The following is a 15,969-nucleotide window of genomic DNA, read 5'->3' as shown; positions in this document are numbered from 1 at the left end:
TATTCAAACACGTCTACATGATTCTTTTTATGAATCGTTGTGCTCCACGGACAAAACTTGCACCATCATTCTTCTGCAACAAAGTGTCGCCGTGTCTTCTTGTATTGCCCTACTGCTGTATGTTTCATTCAATCAAAACATTAAATCCTACTTAAGAAAGCCGAGTAAACGCACTCGATGATAGGCTACATCTGCTACTGATATTACTTTCCCAACTATAATTTCAGCTGTTAAAAATATAATATTCTTGTTTCAACTAGCTAGCCTACTTCTTCTTCTGTTTAACAGATCAACTTTCAGCTTCTCCCGCATTGTAGGCTATTTAAGCTCTTGTTGATGCAGTTCAGCTTCCACACTGCCTCTTGAAATTAAACTATTTCTTCGATTGGTTCACAACGTTCAAAAGTATTCTCCCGCATTGTATTTAAGCACTGAGCTTTGGTAGATGATGCAGTTCAGCTTCCACACTCTCTCTTTTGTGTGAATCATACATTTTTTAAATTAATTTCAGCTTGCGGGTATTTTCTCATTTCTGTATTTTCAGCCGTTCAAAAAAAATAATTTCAAATTTCAGCATTCCAACGCATTTTCAGCAGGAAATGGATGTTCTAGTTGTATATAGTATATACATTTAACTTAATGGAAAGCACATTGTATGTTTCTTTGCACCATATGTATGTTTCTTTGCACCATAGTTTGTAAGTTTCTTGTGCAGATATATACAAAGCTGTATAAAACGCCTTTTTGTGTTTGTATGTAATAAAACCTTTTCCTGCCCCCTCCTTCCATCAAACACACACGCACCATATAGATAAAGGTGTACTGCACAAGTCTGTAGTATATGAAGGAGAGGTCCACATTGTGGAGGAGATCCAACTGCTTCAAAATTCTGAACCCATTCAGAACCTGCTGCTATCATCACAGGGGGTAAGAGAGACAGAACAGGCAGAAATGCTATGGATAAATGTTATTCAACAGGAGCAAAATAATATGAATTTCAATATTATGAATCCTAGCGGTTTTCCAGGCTAGACCACTTTCAGGACTAAACCCACAATGTGGTATGCTTTTAGCCTTAATCCTTAGCTGAAGGCCTCATCTGTTTATAGGATGCAGAATGGACTGACATAGCATATACCATGTCTGCCCTTTTAAGCTGTGTCACTGTCAACAAATTGGACCAACTCACACTCCTTTATTAAAACTATCCTGTCTCTAAGGCAAATGTTTGAGAGACCAAAAAATATTTTTCGACAGTGAGTCCAAAGGTAAATACATTTTCCAATTAGTCTATCATTGTTTTCTATTCGCCATTGTGTCAGTGGTCTGACATATTAGCTGTAAAGCAGACATTGAATGCAGTAAAGCTCGGTGGTAGAACATTAGACTGCAGATCAAGAGGTCCCAGGTTCAAATGACCCTGTACACTGCTTTAACTAAAGGTGTCTGCTAAATTAATACATTACTATTGTGTTTGCTAATGTGAGTGTTTGTGTGTGCGTGTGTATGTGTATACACGTTCACAGACTAGGTCAATCTACGCCGGCTCCAACTCGGGCATAGTTCAGTCTCCAACAGCCTTCTGTGAGAAATACACATCCTGCGAAGACTGCATCTTGGCCAGAGACCCGTACTGTGCCTGGAACCCAGACACTGCAGTCTGCATCAACATCTTCCACACCTCAACCAAAACACACCGGTAAACACCATTCACCGTCAAGTTAACACAATGCAGAACCAACAGCTTTGCCTTCATTTTTGACAAATCTTTGCCTTTTTTTTGTCTGCAAGCCAAGATTCTTTCTCTCTGACTTAGGAAAAACCTTTGTCTTCTCTGAATACGTGATTATGTAAAGTCTGCTGGCTTTTACTTTTTTCAGGAACTTAATCCAGAGTCTCAATGGAGACGCAGACAAGTGTCCTTCAGGTAAGTTAAAGGATGTCTCGTGTGGCCAGTTGGAAACACTCCAGGAACTCTGGTGACTTGTTAACAATTGGCTGATGAAGAAAAGTTACATGTCAGCACCCACTAGAAGTAGCACAGTGCAAGTTGGTGGCACCTGTTTGGGCGTTAAATGCTAGGACTGATGAAGGACTGACTACGACCAGAGATCCCACTTGATGGCATCCGAAGCGGAATCAGAATGTCAGAGCATTAGCAACATTAGCAACAACGTTAGCAAGCCAAAACTCTTTCTAGCATGTGTATTGACAGGGAGAGCCACACCTGTCAGCTGTGCTGTCAATGCCTCGAGAGAAAAAAGGAAGTGACCAGAGCTTGCCGTAAAGCACTATCTCTGGTCGTACGATGTGTATGACATCATTGACATTTTAAAAGGCTTTTTAGAACAGAAAGGCAAGGTAAAGAAATCTGACACCCAACAGTGTATTTTTTTTTCAAATTCAGAATTCCAATTACTAGACAAATTATTTCCTGAGAAAAGTGGATTTTGAGGGGTATAGCTCCATAGACCTCCATTCATTCTGCACTCGCTCGTTAGTGCCCTCATATGAAACCAGGGTGGATCTGCAACCAGGTCAGAACCCGGAAGTTTGCCAGAGTGACAGTTCTCCATATTAGACATTCTCTGGTCGCAGTTCTCCCCATATCAAACATTCTCTGGACAGGCTCTGACTGCCCTCACTGACTTCTCGTACTGCTTACGTCAGCATCATGCCTACGGCAACTCCCGAGGGACAAAACACCCTTTTCTGTTGAACATAGAAAGGTTTGCTACAGTAGGCTATCCTCAGGAATTGCAAGCTAGCTAAACTTATAGTACATCTAAAATATTTTTATAAACATAACAGTGGATTTTGCCACTAGATGAGTGACTTGGCTTTATTTATGGACATACTATCCACAACCGAAGTGTGTTACACAATGCCTTAAGATCGCCTATACTCGTACATTGCTTGGTATTGTAGCGACAATGCTCTTGGTACCCAGAATTCCCCACGGCAAGCTGAAAAGCTAAGAAGTTGAGGGCATTAGCTTAGTTGTGTAAGCACTGTTCAGGGTTCTATTGTTGTGTTTGTTGTGTTTTAATATGTGTAATGCTATGGTCTGTAGTTTTAGATAATTTGAGTGTTCACCCTGATTGTGAATGTTGTCTAGTTAGATGGCTATCAAAGCTGTCCAATGGCAAAGTGGTCCTGGATAAATAAACAGTAGACCTAGACTCCAATTTACAAATAAAAAATGCAATTTTTTTTTTTTTTACGGTACAAGTCATGCATTCTCACTGTCATGCTCTCCTCCCTCCAGCTCCATCTCTCTCTGTGGATGAGTACCAGTCTGTGACTGCGAAGCTATGGAGCTCAGTGGAGCTGTCCTGCACAGTGCGCTCTAACCTTGCCCAGATCTTGTGGATGGTGAACGGTAGTGCCCTCACCGAGGGCTCAAGGGGTTTCCACCTGCTGGGGGACACGGGCCTGCTTATCCACAGCGTGGCCCCCAAGGACCAAGGGTTTTACGAGTGCTGGTCCCTGGAGACAGCGGCTGGAAAAAACTTCACCCGCCTACTGGCCGGTTACATACTGAGTCTGGGGAAGGCCCCTTCCCAGTCCAGTCACTCCACGGTCCCCCTCAGCTCCAGGCTCTCCACCCTGAGCCACACTGAAGGTAATCGTCATGGTAACACTGTCCCACTAACATCAGCCCCTCCTGGCTTTACCGGCTTCAACTCACCCTCACTCAGTGCTTCATCACTAACTCTGCCCCCTGGCACGATCAACAGCAGCAGCACAACCAAGTTCCTGCCAAAGCATCTCACCTCCATCTCCAGCACACCCCGCCTAGAGACGCCTGGCGACCCTGCCACAGAGTACCTGCAGCGTGACAACAGCACTGCCCTCCTCTTCCTCTTTCTGCTTTTCTTCCTGCTCTTCCTGGCAGCGCTGGCCTACAACTGCTACATGCAGTACCTGCCGGAGCCGTGCCTGCGACTCCGTGTCGCCATGCTAGGGAGCACCAAAAAGCCCCAGCCAGAGTATGTGGCCTGCGAGGCCGGCCATGGGCTCATGGAGCAGGGCGCAGGAGAGAAGCTGGACCTAACTGAGCAGCAACACCACCCCCATCCTACCCAGAACGGGAAGCAAAACCCAAATCAGCTGAGAGCTCTGAGGGACACCGGATATGAGACAGAACCCGAGTATGGTAATGGCAGGGTCCCTTCCCACAGCTATGCTGACGAGAGTCCAGGGAAGGAGAAGCCCTTTGACGTGGACTGTGTGTCCCAACCAATAGAATATGCCGATGCAGACGAGCCCTTCTGCTAGACTTCATAGTCTTTCTTTTTATATAGTAGTTCATAGTTTTCCTTTTCTTTTTTTAAGGCTTGAGGTTTGTCCTTTTTTGATACAATATGCGCCTTCTATCTATCCTAAGCCCAAACTGAGTTTTCACTTTGGGTTTTGTGCTTGGGAATCACAGATGCAAATGACTTTAGATTAGGTTTGTATACAACTCTTCTCTTCTGTTTTTGTCTGGCCCAAAGCAGATCTACTATGTATTTCAGACAATGTCTTCCTACGGTCTAGCACATTTTTGTAAAGAAAAGTTTATTCCAAATTGGAAACATTGTTTTATCAAATTGGTAAGTTAACTTGATGTTTTCCAAATTGGAGTTGCTTGTAGCTTAATCATTATTTTTGTATAATGGATTTTTAAGGCTTTGTTTTTTCATAATTTTGTTCTGTAAATAAGGGTAGGCTGCTTTCCATCATCTTCAACTTTCTAGTACATTATTTTATCCTCAGGGACTGTTTTCTGGTTCCCTCGTTTGTATCTTGCTTGAGTAGCATCACACACGGCCTGGTGCATTCTCTCACAGCGGGGGTTTAAAACTAAGGGTACAGAGCTCAACAGACAAACAAGCACCAATGACTGTGAAGGGTTGTGTACTTTTGTGTAAAAGAGCCTAGATTAATAACTTAAATGTTAATATGACCATATTAATTGTGTAGCAGTATTGGAGAAAGTAAGGCCTTTACATCAGAGGCTTTTATCAATCAGAACCTTTTTTTTTACTGGAAAAAATATACCATGGGACATGGAATGGGCCCCACTTTCCTGGAAAATGCTTTAAATCAACTCTCAGACCACTATCTGAAGCACACAGGCATTAGAATGCTTCCTATATGTATCTCTGTGTCTCCCCTCCACTTGTGTACATTTCTAACTTTCTGAGATGAAAAGGGCCTCATACTCCACAACTCACTAACCTGTGGCCAGTGTCACCTCACACATTGAACTGTATAAATGTTCTATAACTAAGAAGTGAAAGTATGAACATTTCAGTTTTCTTTGTATTCAACATGTGCCCTGAAAGCAACCAGATATTTTATGTTTTTATATTTTATTTGATGAAGCTTTGTTTAAGAATCTTTATTATTTAAGTGTTGAAGAACACACTGTATTAGAACATTACGGGCCCTATCTTGCACCCAGTGCAATTGACTTTGTCAACTACGCAAGTATCATTCCTAGTTTGCACTTGTCGCAAGGCGGACTTTCCCTCCACAGACGCACATCGGTCAATTAGGTAATGACTTTGCGCTCCCTGGGGCGGTTCAGCAAAAAAAGGAGGCGTGTTCCGGCACAAACGTTCCCTGGTGCTATTTTGCAGTTTCAGAAAAACAATTCCGCCACTGACCAGGAAAAACGCCCCCCCTAAAGTTTCATTAGCCCCCCCAAATGAAAAAAATAAAATACATTTAAAATGTAAATTCTCAAACTCTTCCTAAAACCCACTAGAGGACACTATTTAAAAGGATATTTTCAAAAAAAATTGGGGGGAACATGCCCCCAGACTAGGAATGGGCGGTATACCGGTATGAACGCGAATACCGGTATTGCGTTGTGCCTTGATATGGATTTAGCCATATCATGGATATCAGGATATATTAATAAATGTATTAGTAAAGTGTTTCTGTTTTGGTATAAAATATAAGTCAAGTAATACTGCCTAGTGGGCTAGTTCAAATTTGTATCTTTTACAAAAAAACATGCAGCATGGACGCTGCACGCATTGTGCTAGCCAATGAAAGTGAACGCAACTCCAGAGGAAGCAAACATTCATATGAATAGACTGCTTTTGTTGGCAAGTGTAAGCAAGCATTAATGATGTCTGAAAATAATGCCAGTGGGGTTGATTTGCCGGACAAAGAAGGATTGGTAAAAAAAATTGAGCCTCTGTCGTTTGGAAATGATTTGGTTTCAAGTTTTCCGACATCGATCAACATACAGTAGCCTACTCTGTAAGTTGTGTCGTCGAATTGTGGAAACACTAGCAATCTTTTTCACCACCTGAAAGCCATGCATGTGCGTGAAAATGAATCTACCAGAATGCGTTTGACAAATCCAATGCCTGGTTGGTTAGAATTGTGAAATGTATGTTTATTGTAGGCCAACAGAATCGAGTATTCAGCCATGTAATAATTGTTTATAGCTAGAGCTAACTCTACAAATATTTAACTTTTTTTTTTGCGATCCCATAAACGTAGGCCACTGTTGAACTGGTTAATTGAAAAAAGAGTTACCCAATCCGTCCGAGTGCAGTAGATTAGTCGCTGCAGTGCGGATTGCATTGTCATTACATTTTAAGAATAACTAATATATCGTGATAAATACCGATACCGTCAGTGCTTAAGAATTATACCGTGATAAACATTTTAGGCCATACCGCCCAGCCCTACCCCCAACCCCCCTAGTTTTGCTGGGTCACAGGAAAAATAATAGGTTTTATCTAGGGGCTTAGCCCCCCAAAAAGTGGGATCCTAGATTTGCCCCTGTGCTATTTTAAGGGCGCAAGCTTGGCCTGTGCGCACTGATGGCGAGGCCAGGATCTTCTCTCTGCGAAGCTACGTTACATTGTTTTGATTTATGGCGTGTTACATTTCTTCAATGATTAAAACTATTTTCACGAGAAATCTCTTATGTATGTGAACTTGATTTGTAACAATTGTGGCAATTTCCTCCCACGCCTGTTAACCAAAGCTAATTTGGGTGGGTTTCTTCTCCCATCAGGATCAGAATCAGAATTTGGTTTATTCGCCATGCAGCCTATGTTACACAAACACAGAATTTACAGTGGAAGGAAGGTGCAAACAATAAACATATACAGGTCTTAAATTAAGTAAAAAAGTACAATAGTTAAACTAATTCTAAGAACTAAACAATTACAAAATATATAAATTTAAAAAATGAATATATATATATAAAAATAAGAATTTGAATGAGCAGCATTAGTGGGCAATGTAGTGCAATGAGAAAACTGCTCTGCCTTTCCCATACAATGTCACTTCTCTATCTTTTACGGCCCTGAGGAGAACATCTGTCTCCTCGGCTGTAAACCGCTCCTGGCATGCGCCAGGCAAGTCCGCCGTTATAATAGCAATCCGCCATGTAACAAGCGCGCCTGCTCTTAAAGGGAATGTGAGATGACACTCTGATAGGTTTACTGCACGTTACACCCCATCCACACCCATTAGTAATTTAGCTACCTCAGACCAACCCCTTTTAGATTTGCGCCAGGCGCAAAGTCATTTATCCCGCGGGCAAAATAGCAACCGAGCCGTAGTCCCGCCCACAAAGTTACTTGCATTTTGATACTTGCGTTTCAGATCGTTAAAATAGGGCCCTACATTTTTGTTTCATTCTTTGCATTGTTTTGGTCCATTTCACTGAATTCAAGGAGTACTCCCCTTCTTTTTACTCCCTGCATCTTTCATACCTGTCACTTCCTGTCTGGCCATGGTCCTCAGAGAATTATTTCTCTCCATCACTCCCTTCCCTTCTTCCCTTTCTCACAGCTTCCACCACTGCTGCTCCTCTTTGTCTTGTTGACACCTCATCATCCCTGTCCTCTGGAAGTAGTAGTCCTTCTGTACCCTCTCCCACATCCTCCTCCTCCTCCACCACCACCTCCTCCTCCAATGGGTCTGGGGGTGTAAAGGGTTGGGGGGCTAGTGTGAGGCTGCTGCCTCCTCTGCTGAAGGACCAGGCCTGGGGGGTTCAGGCCCAGGAGGCCTTCCTGCTCTTCTGCCTGGCCTTGGGTGAGTGGTGCTTGTGACCATACCACTTTTCTCTCTCTACCTCTTAGTCTTTCTGCACCTGCATGTGCCCCCCCCCCCATATCCATCCCCTACCAATCAACGTATCTAAACCTAACTTGAAATGTGTGAAGTGACTCAGAGAAAGCTTGTGTCTTTGAGCTATATGTTTTGTAGTATATGAATATTATAGTATATTAAGTTCTCATTAACAGCAGGTACAAAAGTGAGTAATTCAGTTATGGAAAACAATGGATGTTTTCCTAATACTCTGTGTTTAATTAACCAGATCTTCTCAAAGGTCTTGGTTCCATTGATTTAGATATTTGCACGTTTTTTGTATTTTTTATTAATAATTTGTGTTTTATAATTGAAAAACCTGAAACCTGTGATTTTATTATTATTAAGTGGCTTCCTCAACACAAACCTAGAGATGGACTATAAGAAGGATGTCTCTTCAGGAGAAAGGGCTTTTTGTATAATATTCTTGTTGACCTGTAGAATTGTCACTTTTGATGCATCGTTACCGTTTTGTGTGCCTATATAGTGTAAATACATTTGTAAATATAGAATATTCTGAGATGTACATTTGATGTACAGACATTTTTGGTCTATCTGTTGGTAGGGAGGTTAAATAAACCTTAATTTCAAATGTTACTTGAACATACTTGTTTGTTTATTCTGCTGACTGATCTTGTTTAAAATGCCATGGAAAGAATGTACATAAATATATCACAAAGTAACTGAGGGGATAATCATCTTAAATAAAGGTAAGCTTTGACTCAAGGACGCTTTGAACCCAAACCTGGACATTGAAAAGCCCAACTGTTATTTATAAAGGATGTTTACAGAGACAAAACTTCCATCTTGAGTACACAACAGAGGCTCGATCTCAGTCCATAAATGTTCACAACTTCAGGGACCAAGCCAGGGGAGGATGAATCCAAATCGCATTGGTAATTTACATAATTTAATTTTTTTAGGAAGTCACTGTAGGTGAGGCCATAGTGTTACAATACATACAGTAACGTATTTTCACAATTTTGCTGTAAACCTTCTTTGTCGGTCATAAAACAAACTGAAACACCTTGTCTATTCTTCCCAGTGCAAATATTTAGTGTCAGAACATGGTAACTGATTAGCAAGTTTAATTACTCTTGTGGTCAACATAGAATTATGTCAAACATATAATATGTTAAGCAAACTGACCCACAACCTAATTGCCAACGTAATATGTGTGTATGTCTTTTCCATAAAAAATGTCTGAGGTCCATATGAAGTCCCATTCTACTCTACAGGTCCCAGTGACATCCACATTCACTGGCAGGTGAACGGGCAGAGGCTAGAGACCCCCATCACTGAGCACCGACATCCGCTGAGCCAGAGAGTGGTGCTGCTGAGCAGCTGGGTCCGAGAGGAATCTCTTGGCAAAGAGTCCCACTACCGGTGTGAAGCCACAGCAGGAGACGCAGGAAATGACACTTCTGAGATACATCTCCGCCTTACCAACAGAGGTAGAGGTCTATGGCTTAAGTACTAGAGGAGTCGAGAATAAAACCTTTTTTTCCAGATAACTTGATTAATAAATCTTCCCACTGTATATAATGTACTGTTATAGTAAAGTGTTGAGCTTATTGACAGACGAAGACAGCACAGCTTCCAAAGACATGAGCCAGTGGATGGGGGCATTAACGGAACATGAAAAACTGCTAAAGAGATGGAAGAAGACTTGGGTAGGTTTGCATTTACTTGAGTCATATATGCTCCTAACACATGTTCTCATCAAAATGTCCTCAAACTCAAGCAATACCTTGTACAGAACCAAAAAAACATTTTGTTTAAATTGAATTGCATGTGCATTAGCTATGACTGCAGAAGCTGCTGTGAATTCATGCCAGTTTTAAACCTTGAGTGGCCAGAAATAGTGTAGTCTAATACTGTGGTCTAGTTTGGTTTCAATGGAGTGCTACAGAGGTGCAAGGTTTATCTATACTTCAGTTCAAGCAAGACATTTACTGCAAATTACCAACTTTACTGTTACTTCATTGTTTTTTGAGTTCACTTGAAATACAGTGTTCTGTATCAACAATAATGTTTAACTCAGGTAACTTCAAATTGATGACTAGTCTCAAAGAGTAACTATGTCTAAGGTGTTTTATATTCCGCCTTGTTCTGGTTTTCTGTTTCTCCCTCCACAGGAGAGCTGTGATGGCCAACGCGTTGTCTGAGGACTGGGCAACTTCCTCATTCATTGTCTCAGTATTAGGCCTTGGTGGACCTGACCTTGAGTCACACAAGAATGTTGCAGACTATCACATGACATGATGGTATGCTAGCATTGCTGTCGAGACGCCTAAAGCATGTCATCCTTGACATGTGGCTAGTATTCACCTGGTAGTCACAGTGGTTTATGCCTCTCCTACCTAACAGAGGACATGGCTGATTAGTTGGTTGCCTCAAGTTGAGGAAGGATCTGCCTCACGAGTTGTGTTAAAGTGTGTAATTAAAAGTGACGGGCTGGGTCGAATTCTGATTATAGCTTACCACCATGCAGTGACAGGCTGCCTAAGTTTTGCACTTATTCTCCAATTTATTCTGTTTATTTTGTTTTAAACTTTTGTGTCTCAAGCACTGCGTGAACAACCACAAACAACAAGTTTTAGATTATTTATGTATTGTTTTTAGAAAATCAATTGTGATGAGCAATTGTCTAAGCTCTGTGGTATAATAAATAATAATAATACAAATAAAACTAATAAAGGAATTCATGTATTTACGGCGCACAGAGGAGTTTGACCCCCAGTACACAGAATGTTAAATTCTGGTTTTTATTACAATTTATACCAGGGGTCCCCAACTACAGCCCGCATTTGGACCGGAACTTGGACTTAGTAAATGTTTTGATTTCAATAGCAATGAATATAAAAAAAGGTATCACAATAGTAATAATGCTCTTTTAATAGGCTATATATCTCTTGATATGTACGTTGCATAACAAAATAAGGAACTCATCTAGCATAATGAAGTCACTCTGGCCCAAGTAATTTTCTATTACAGACCGACCATTTTTCTCAATCACACTGGTCTATTACCAACAAAAAGATTAGCTAAGTCAGTTGAATAGAGGTAGGCTTAACCGCGACCATGTGTCAGGTCATTACAAGAGGATGCGCAGGCTGTACATTAGATGTACTGTAAATTGGTATAATTATCAGTGAACAAGTGAATGATCTACTGCAGATTGCATTTATCAAATACATGAAGCTTATAAATAGGCAGACAATATACAGATGCTGTCTTATTGGCACCACAATTTTAGTCCATTTAAATTAATACATTTGCCTACAGACATAAATTAGGCTATATAAATATATTGTCGTCACCTCAGGAATTATTGGTTACCCCTGGCAAAGATTAGTAAAAAGTGTAATTTAAAAAATCACCTTTTTGTTATACAGTTTAATGTCACATGCGAACAATCCAACCTTCAATTGTAGATTTATTTTGAGAGTAAAAAATCTGTCAAGAATGTATTATTTTTTTATGAAACCATGTGTGCCACAATTATTCTCACCCCTACATTTAATGGTATAACCTCTTTGTCAATATAACAGCACCAAGTATTTTCCTTAACATCTATTAATGTTAGAAAATACAGAGCTAGAAGTCTGAAAGTATTCCTCTTTACAGGACCTCTCCAGATCATCCAGGGTCCTAGGTCCTCCATTGAGCATTCTTTCAGTGGGATATAGATCAGCAGAAGAGTATTTTTGAATCAATTTGTACATTTTTCCAATCATTTTTCTTCTAAAAGATTCAACGACAACATAGTTTAATATTTTGTTTCAATGGGCAGCCATATTCAGACTTAAATAGCCTAGTATTTAAAGGATTTCATGATGCCATGTACCCTAACATTTCCAGGGCCTTTGGTGGAAAAACAGCCACACAACATCACAGAACCTCCACCATTTTTAACTGTTGCGATCAGGATATTTTTGGTATAACCATCCTTCTTTTTACTCCAAACTCATCTTGAGTGTTTGTTGCCAAAAGCAACATTTTATTTAATCTGATCATAGAACACTATTCAGGTCAACATTAGTGTCTCGCAAACACCAGGCACTTTCATTTGTGTTCAGATGACGGGAAAGGGCTTTTTTTTCTCCAAAGGCATGAAAAGGTAGCTTGGCTCTGCCCTCCTATGTACTTCCGCTCTATTTTCATTTTTCTTCTGTACTAGGTCTGGCCATGAGGTACGTAAGTCAGATGTCTCCGGTTAATTTTCTACCGGCCAATCAGTGAACAGAGGTAGTGGCTAAGAACGATGACGTTGTGCGCTAGTTTGTGTTGTAGTTCCGTAATGGCGGCGGAGAAAGATGCGAGCGAAGCCATTCGGTCCGTTGTGGCAACGCTGCCGAATATCCATAAGCTAAAGCCAGAGCAAGAACAAGTTTTGCTGGTGGCCATGATGTTGAGGTCCTCCTCCCCACGCGGTTTGGGAACAGTTTGATTTTCCAGCTATGGCAGCTAGTGGTGAAGGAATTGGCTAAAGTAAGGCGAACGCTAGCGATTGGTTATGGCAGGTCAGAGTGGCTCTAGGCAGATCCAATAGTTTTAAACTTCAACAGAGTACCCGCCTATAAGGAAGCCAACGCTTGTCAATGGAGTGAGCCCAGACTCTCTGTACAAATGAAATGTACGGGAGTCTGGTTAGGGCCAGGCTAATAAAAAGGATGGTTGTACCAAAAATATCAGACAGACACCACAGCACCCCTTCAGAGGTTGAGTGGAGTCTGTGCCTCTACGGGTCAGGGCTGTTTTGTCGGCAAATGGGGGACCTGCACAATATAAGGCAGGTGGTTGTAATGGTATGGCTGATCGGCGTGTATATAAAACATAAAAAATGTGTTTGAAAGTCAGCTTTCTAGCTACGTTTATCTGGAAAACAGATTATTGATTAAGTAGATAATTGGAACCTAGCAAAAGTTACCGACATTGGACCTGCTTTAGTCTAAATAAGATCCATTGACTCTGGTCTGAATCTCTGAGATAATCACACCCCATTATTTTGAATACACTGAAATAGATGTAGCATGAAATAAATATGGCATTACGAATTGAAAGTCCCCTGAAATAATTACAAGCAATCCTTTGAACAATGTAATTATGAAAGACATTACCTATTCATATTTGTAACTTTGTTGTCTGATTTGTATTTTTATAGGACAATTTATTTCAAATTGACTGAAAGGGCATTTCTAAGTTTTGTGTCAAATTTAGCCAAATCAATATACCCAGAAAAGATGGCTTGTCTATGAGTGCCATCTAGCGACATAAAACAGCAAAAAAAAATGGTCATGGTGAACAGTTAAAAAAATATTTATCAAAATATTTTATAAATGCACTCCACACTAATGCATATCAATTGAATTCAGCATCCAAACGGCTTTCATAAATAAACCTTATATGCTTTTGTGCAAATCATCAAGTAATTTTCCCATTTCGAATTTCATACAGTTTTTTGTAACATCAGTGTGATTTGTCTCAAATACAATATAACACTCTGAACCTGTCTCTATTCAGTCAGAAAATACAGGTAATTTTATCTGTTGCATATGTGAGGACATACATATAGGTCATAGTGAGAAAAGAAAAAGCAGTATGTGAATGAAGTTGCAAAACCGGTTATGACCAAACATCTGTGGATATACCTATTGCACAAAATAACTTTATTTTACCATAAAACAATATTACTAGAGGCACGTATTGTAGTGTACAGTTATATCTGAAAATATTAGCCCTTATAACTCCAAACCCGTGACAGCAACAATATTTTCCACAAAATCCAACTGAGCTCTTGTTGCTGAGAAAAATCCAGCTAATGCACAGCTGACAGCAATATGAACGTTGGCAAGTATTCACTGAATACTACATTCTCAGCTAGGAATGTTCCAGAAAGACAGCATCAATGTTCAATCAGTGCTTCGGTAAAGGCCTTCTAAACAGCAAGATGTGAGGCTCTGATGGAATGCAAAAGGTAAAAATTAACAAGGAAATAGTAAACGTTGTCCCCCACCAGTGATTTTGTTCCCCCCCTATGGGTTAGTCAGTGACGAGACCACCACCTAAAGGAGCAGTAAACATTATTGTGTGACCAATTAACACTCATGCGGAGTCCAATTACACGTACAATAAATAAAGCTACATGTGAAAAAGCATTGTTATATTGAGATAACATACATGTCCCTAAAACTGACACGAGTTTATTACCCGAGAAAAAAACATGTTGGGAATGTATTGCATGACATTAATGTTTTAAGGGGTGGTGTACAAACCAGGTTCATGTATCATGTAGTGTACCCATCCAAGTGATTGTTGCACCCCAAGTCTTCTCCACTCATCCTCGGACATCAGGTGTGATTTCGGTACTTGTTTGGCTAGCTCCCTAGGCAACACAACGTGTCTGAAATGAAATAAGACAAACGTGACCTATACTTTTCCTGAAACATTCGTAACCGAAATAAAAAAACACACCGCCTATGACTTCCACAGCCTCACCTGTAAGTGTCAAATACATTTACTAACTAGTCGGCAGTTATAGTCTACAGTAGCAACGTAGTGTCAAGGCCAGGAACAAAGCAAGCTTTTAACTTTATTTGGAATTCTAGTAACTTGCTAACTTTCCTAGCTAGGTAGCTCTAGCTAGAGACTACCAACTAGCTAGACTGTTGTCTTCAGTGTCAACCTATTTACAAGTGTGAGGCGATCAAGTTTACCAATACAAATAGGATGCCCTCTTGTATTATCAAAAGTAATATTGTTACGAATTTGAGTGGCTACATGGAAAACTTGTGAAACAGTATTTTTAAAAGTAAATATCCCACCACGCTTGCTGAACAATGATAGCTTGCTAACTAGCTACAGTACTGTAGCATTTTGCTGGCAGATTTACCCATCAGAACCTTAGCAAGCTATGCTAACACTGTGAAAAGTAGGCAAAGTGAACGCATCATTTACCTGTACTCATAATGCTCGTCGTTATATTTGTCTGAGTAGTAAATTTGTTTGTGGGCCATGTTATCAATTAAACGCTACCAGTGGTGAAGTTCAACAAAACCTAGCTTGTGATCAAATAAGAAGTAACGACTGCTACTTTAACACACGTTTGCCTTGCTGCTAACGATTAGATTTGAAACCTACGGTGAGAAAGCTATTTCATGCTTCTGATTGGATGAAAATAGCATATGACCAGCATCCTCAAGAACATGCTCTGTGGGCGAGGAAGAAACACAGCTCATCCTTATTCTCTCACCAAGTATGAGTTGTTTGATGTTTCTGATTTGATTTCAGGTGAGGTTAGTAGCCTAAGTCGATATTTTTGACGCTTTGCTAACTTTACAACTTTTATTTTCCTGTAACGATTAATAGTCTCATAGCGATAACCATTAACAGGAGTAATGTTTATAACAAAATTAAATATATCACATCTCAAATGCAGTGACTCACCTGCCATTAAGCTAGCCTATTGTTTGTTCGTTAAGTGGGTAGTAAGATTGACCTGGAGCAAAATCTTTAAAAGTGTGTATTGAACACTGATACGTAATTGTAGTGGAAATCCGCACAGATTTATTTTTCAACTGCTTTAGTGCACCATAAGGTGTCCCTTAACCATCCTGAAGACTGCATGCAGAAAATTCCCCCATGCCATTCTGACATTTGTGAAGGCATGTGTGCAGGCACACTGTCATAGTGGTTTGCCACACAAACACAACTCTCAGGGAGGGGTGTTCCATCAACGTTGCTAACGCGAATAAACATCAAGCAGTTCCACTAACAGGCAACGCTAGACCTCAATAAGCTTACAGTGCGTTCACACTGCAGCGACGCGATGCGGGCGACAACATGTTTTCC

General features: G+C 40.5%; 2 protein-coding genes across 6 annotated transcripts in view; one reads left to right on the top strand and one right to left on the bottom strand.

Moving 5' to 3' along the window:
- Positions 1–10,815, top strand: part of sema4d (sema domain, immunoglobulin domain (Ig), transmembrane domain (TM) and short cytoplasmic domain, (semaphorin) 4D) — a 123,380-nt gene extending 112,565 nt beyond the window's left edge. For 4 of the 5 annotated variants that reach the window (XM_084694097.1, XM_084694094.1, XM_084694096.1 and 1 more), the window contains 8 exons: positions 812–927; positions 1,527–1,699; positions 1,881–1,927; positions 3,269–3,625; positions 7,816–8,058; positions 9,354–9,569; positions 9,697–9,788; positions 10,254–10,815. In XM_084694097.1, the coding sequence (XP_084550223.1) occupies positions 812–927; positions 1,527–1,699; positions 1,881–1,927; positions 3,269–3,625; positions 7,816–8,058; positions 9,354–9,569; positions 9,697–9,788; positions 10,254–10,283 (1,274 nt within the window). In that variant the 3' untranslated portion in view covers positions 10,284–10,815. The remainder of the gene's footprint in view (positions 1–811; positions 928–1,526; positions 1,700–1,880; positions 1,928–3,268; positions 3,626–7,815; positions 8,059–9,353; positions 9,570–9,696; positions 9,789–10,253) is intronic. The other variant, XM_084694098.1, reaches the window with a different exon arrangement.
- Positions 10,816–13,421: 2,606 nt separating this feature from the next.
- Positions 13,422–15,290, bottom strand: LOC146220778 (cyclin-dependent kinases regulatory subunit 2). Its single transcript, XM_084693856.1, has 3 exons — positions 15,076–15,290; positions 14,394–14,521; positions 13,422–14,078 (listed from the first exon to the last, which is right to left on the bottom strand). The coding sequence occupies exons 1-3, from the start codon at positions 15,132–15,134 to the stop codon at positions 14,035–14,037; spliced, it is 231 nt and encodes a 76-aa protein (XP_084549982.1). The 5' UTR covers positions 15,135–15,290; the 3' UTR covers positions 13,422–14,034.
- Between the last annotated feature and the right edge of the window lie 679 nt (positions 15,291–15,969).

The sequence above is a fragment of the Hypomesus nipponensis genome, chromosome 27 (genome assembly GCF_054491055.1).
Source record: "Hypomesus nipponensis isolate SF chromosome 27, ASM5449105v1, whole genome shotgun sequence".
Taxonomy (NCBI): Eukaryota; Metazoa; Chordata; class Actinopteri; order Osmeriformes; family Osmeridae; genus Hypomesus; species Hypomesus nipponensis.
Note: the sequence above shows the minus strand (reverse complement) of the source record. Positions and strands in the feature narration are given on the sequence as shown.

Excerpts from the sequence above, each read along its gene's own strand:
- LOC146220778 (XM_084693856.1), bottom strand. The coding sequence starts at position 15,134 with ATGGCCCACAAACAAATTTACTACTCAGACAAATATAACGACGAGCAT. Across the intron at positions 14,522-15,075 it reads GACGAGCATTATGAGTACAG|ACACGTTGTGTTGCCTAGGG; the intron begins GTAAATGATGCG and ends ATTTCATTTCAG. Across the intron at positions 14,079-14,393 it reads CTACATGATACATGAACCTG|AGCCTCACATCTTGCTGTTT; the intron begins GTTTGTACACCA and ends GCATTCCATCAG.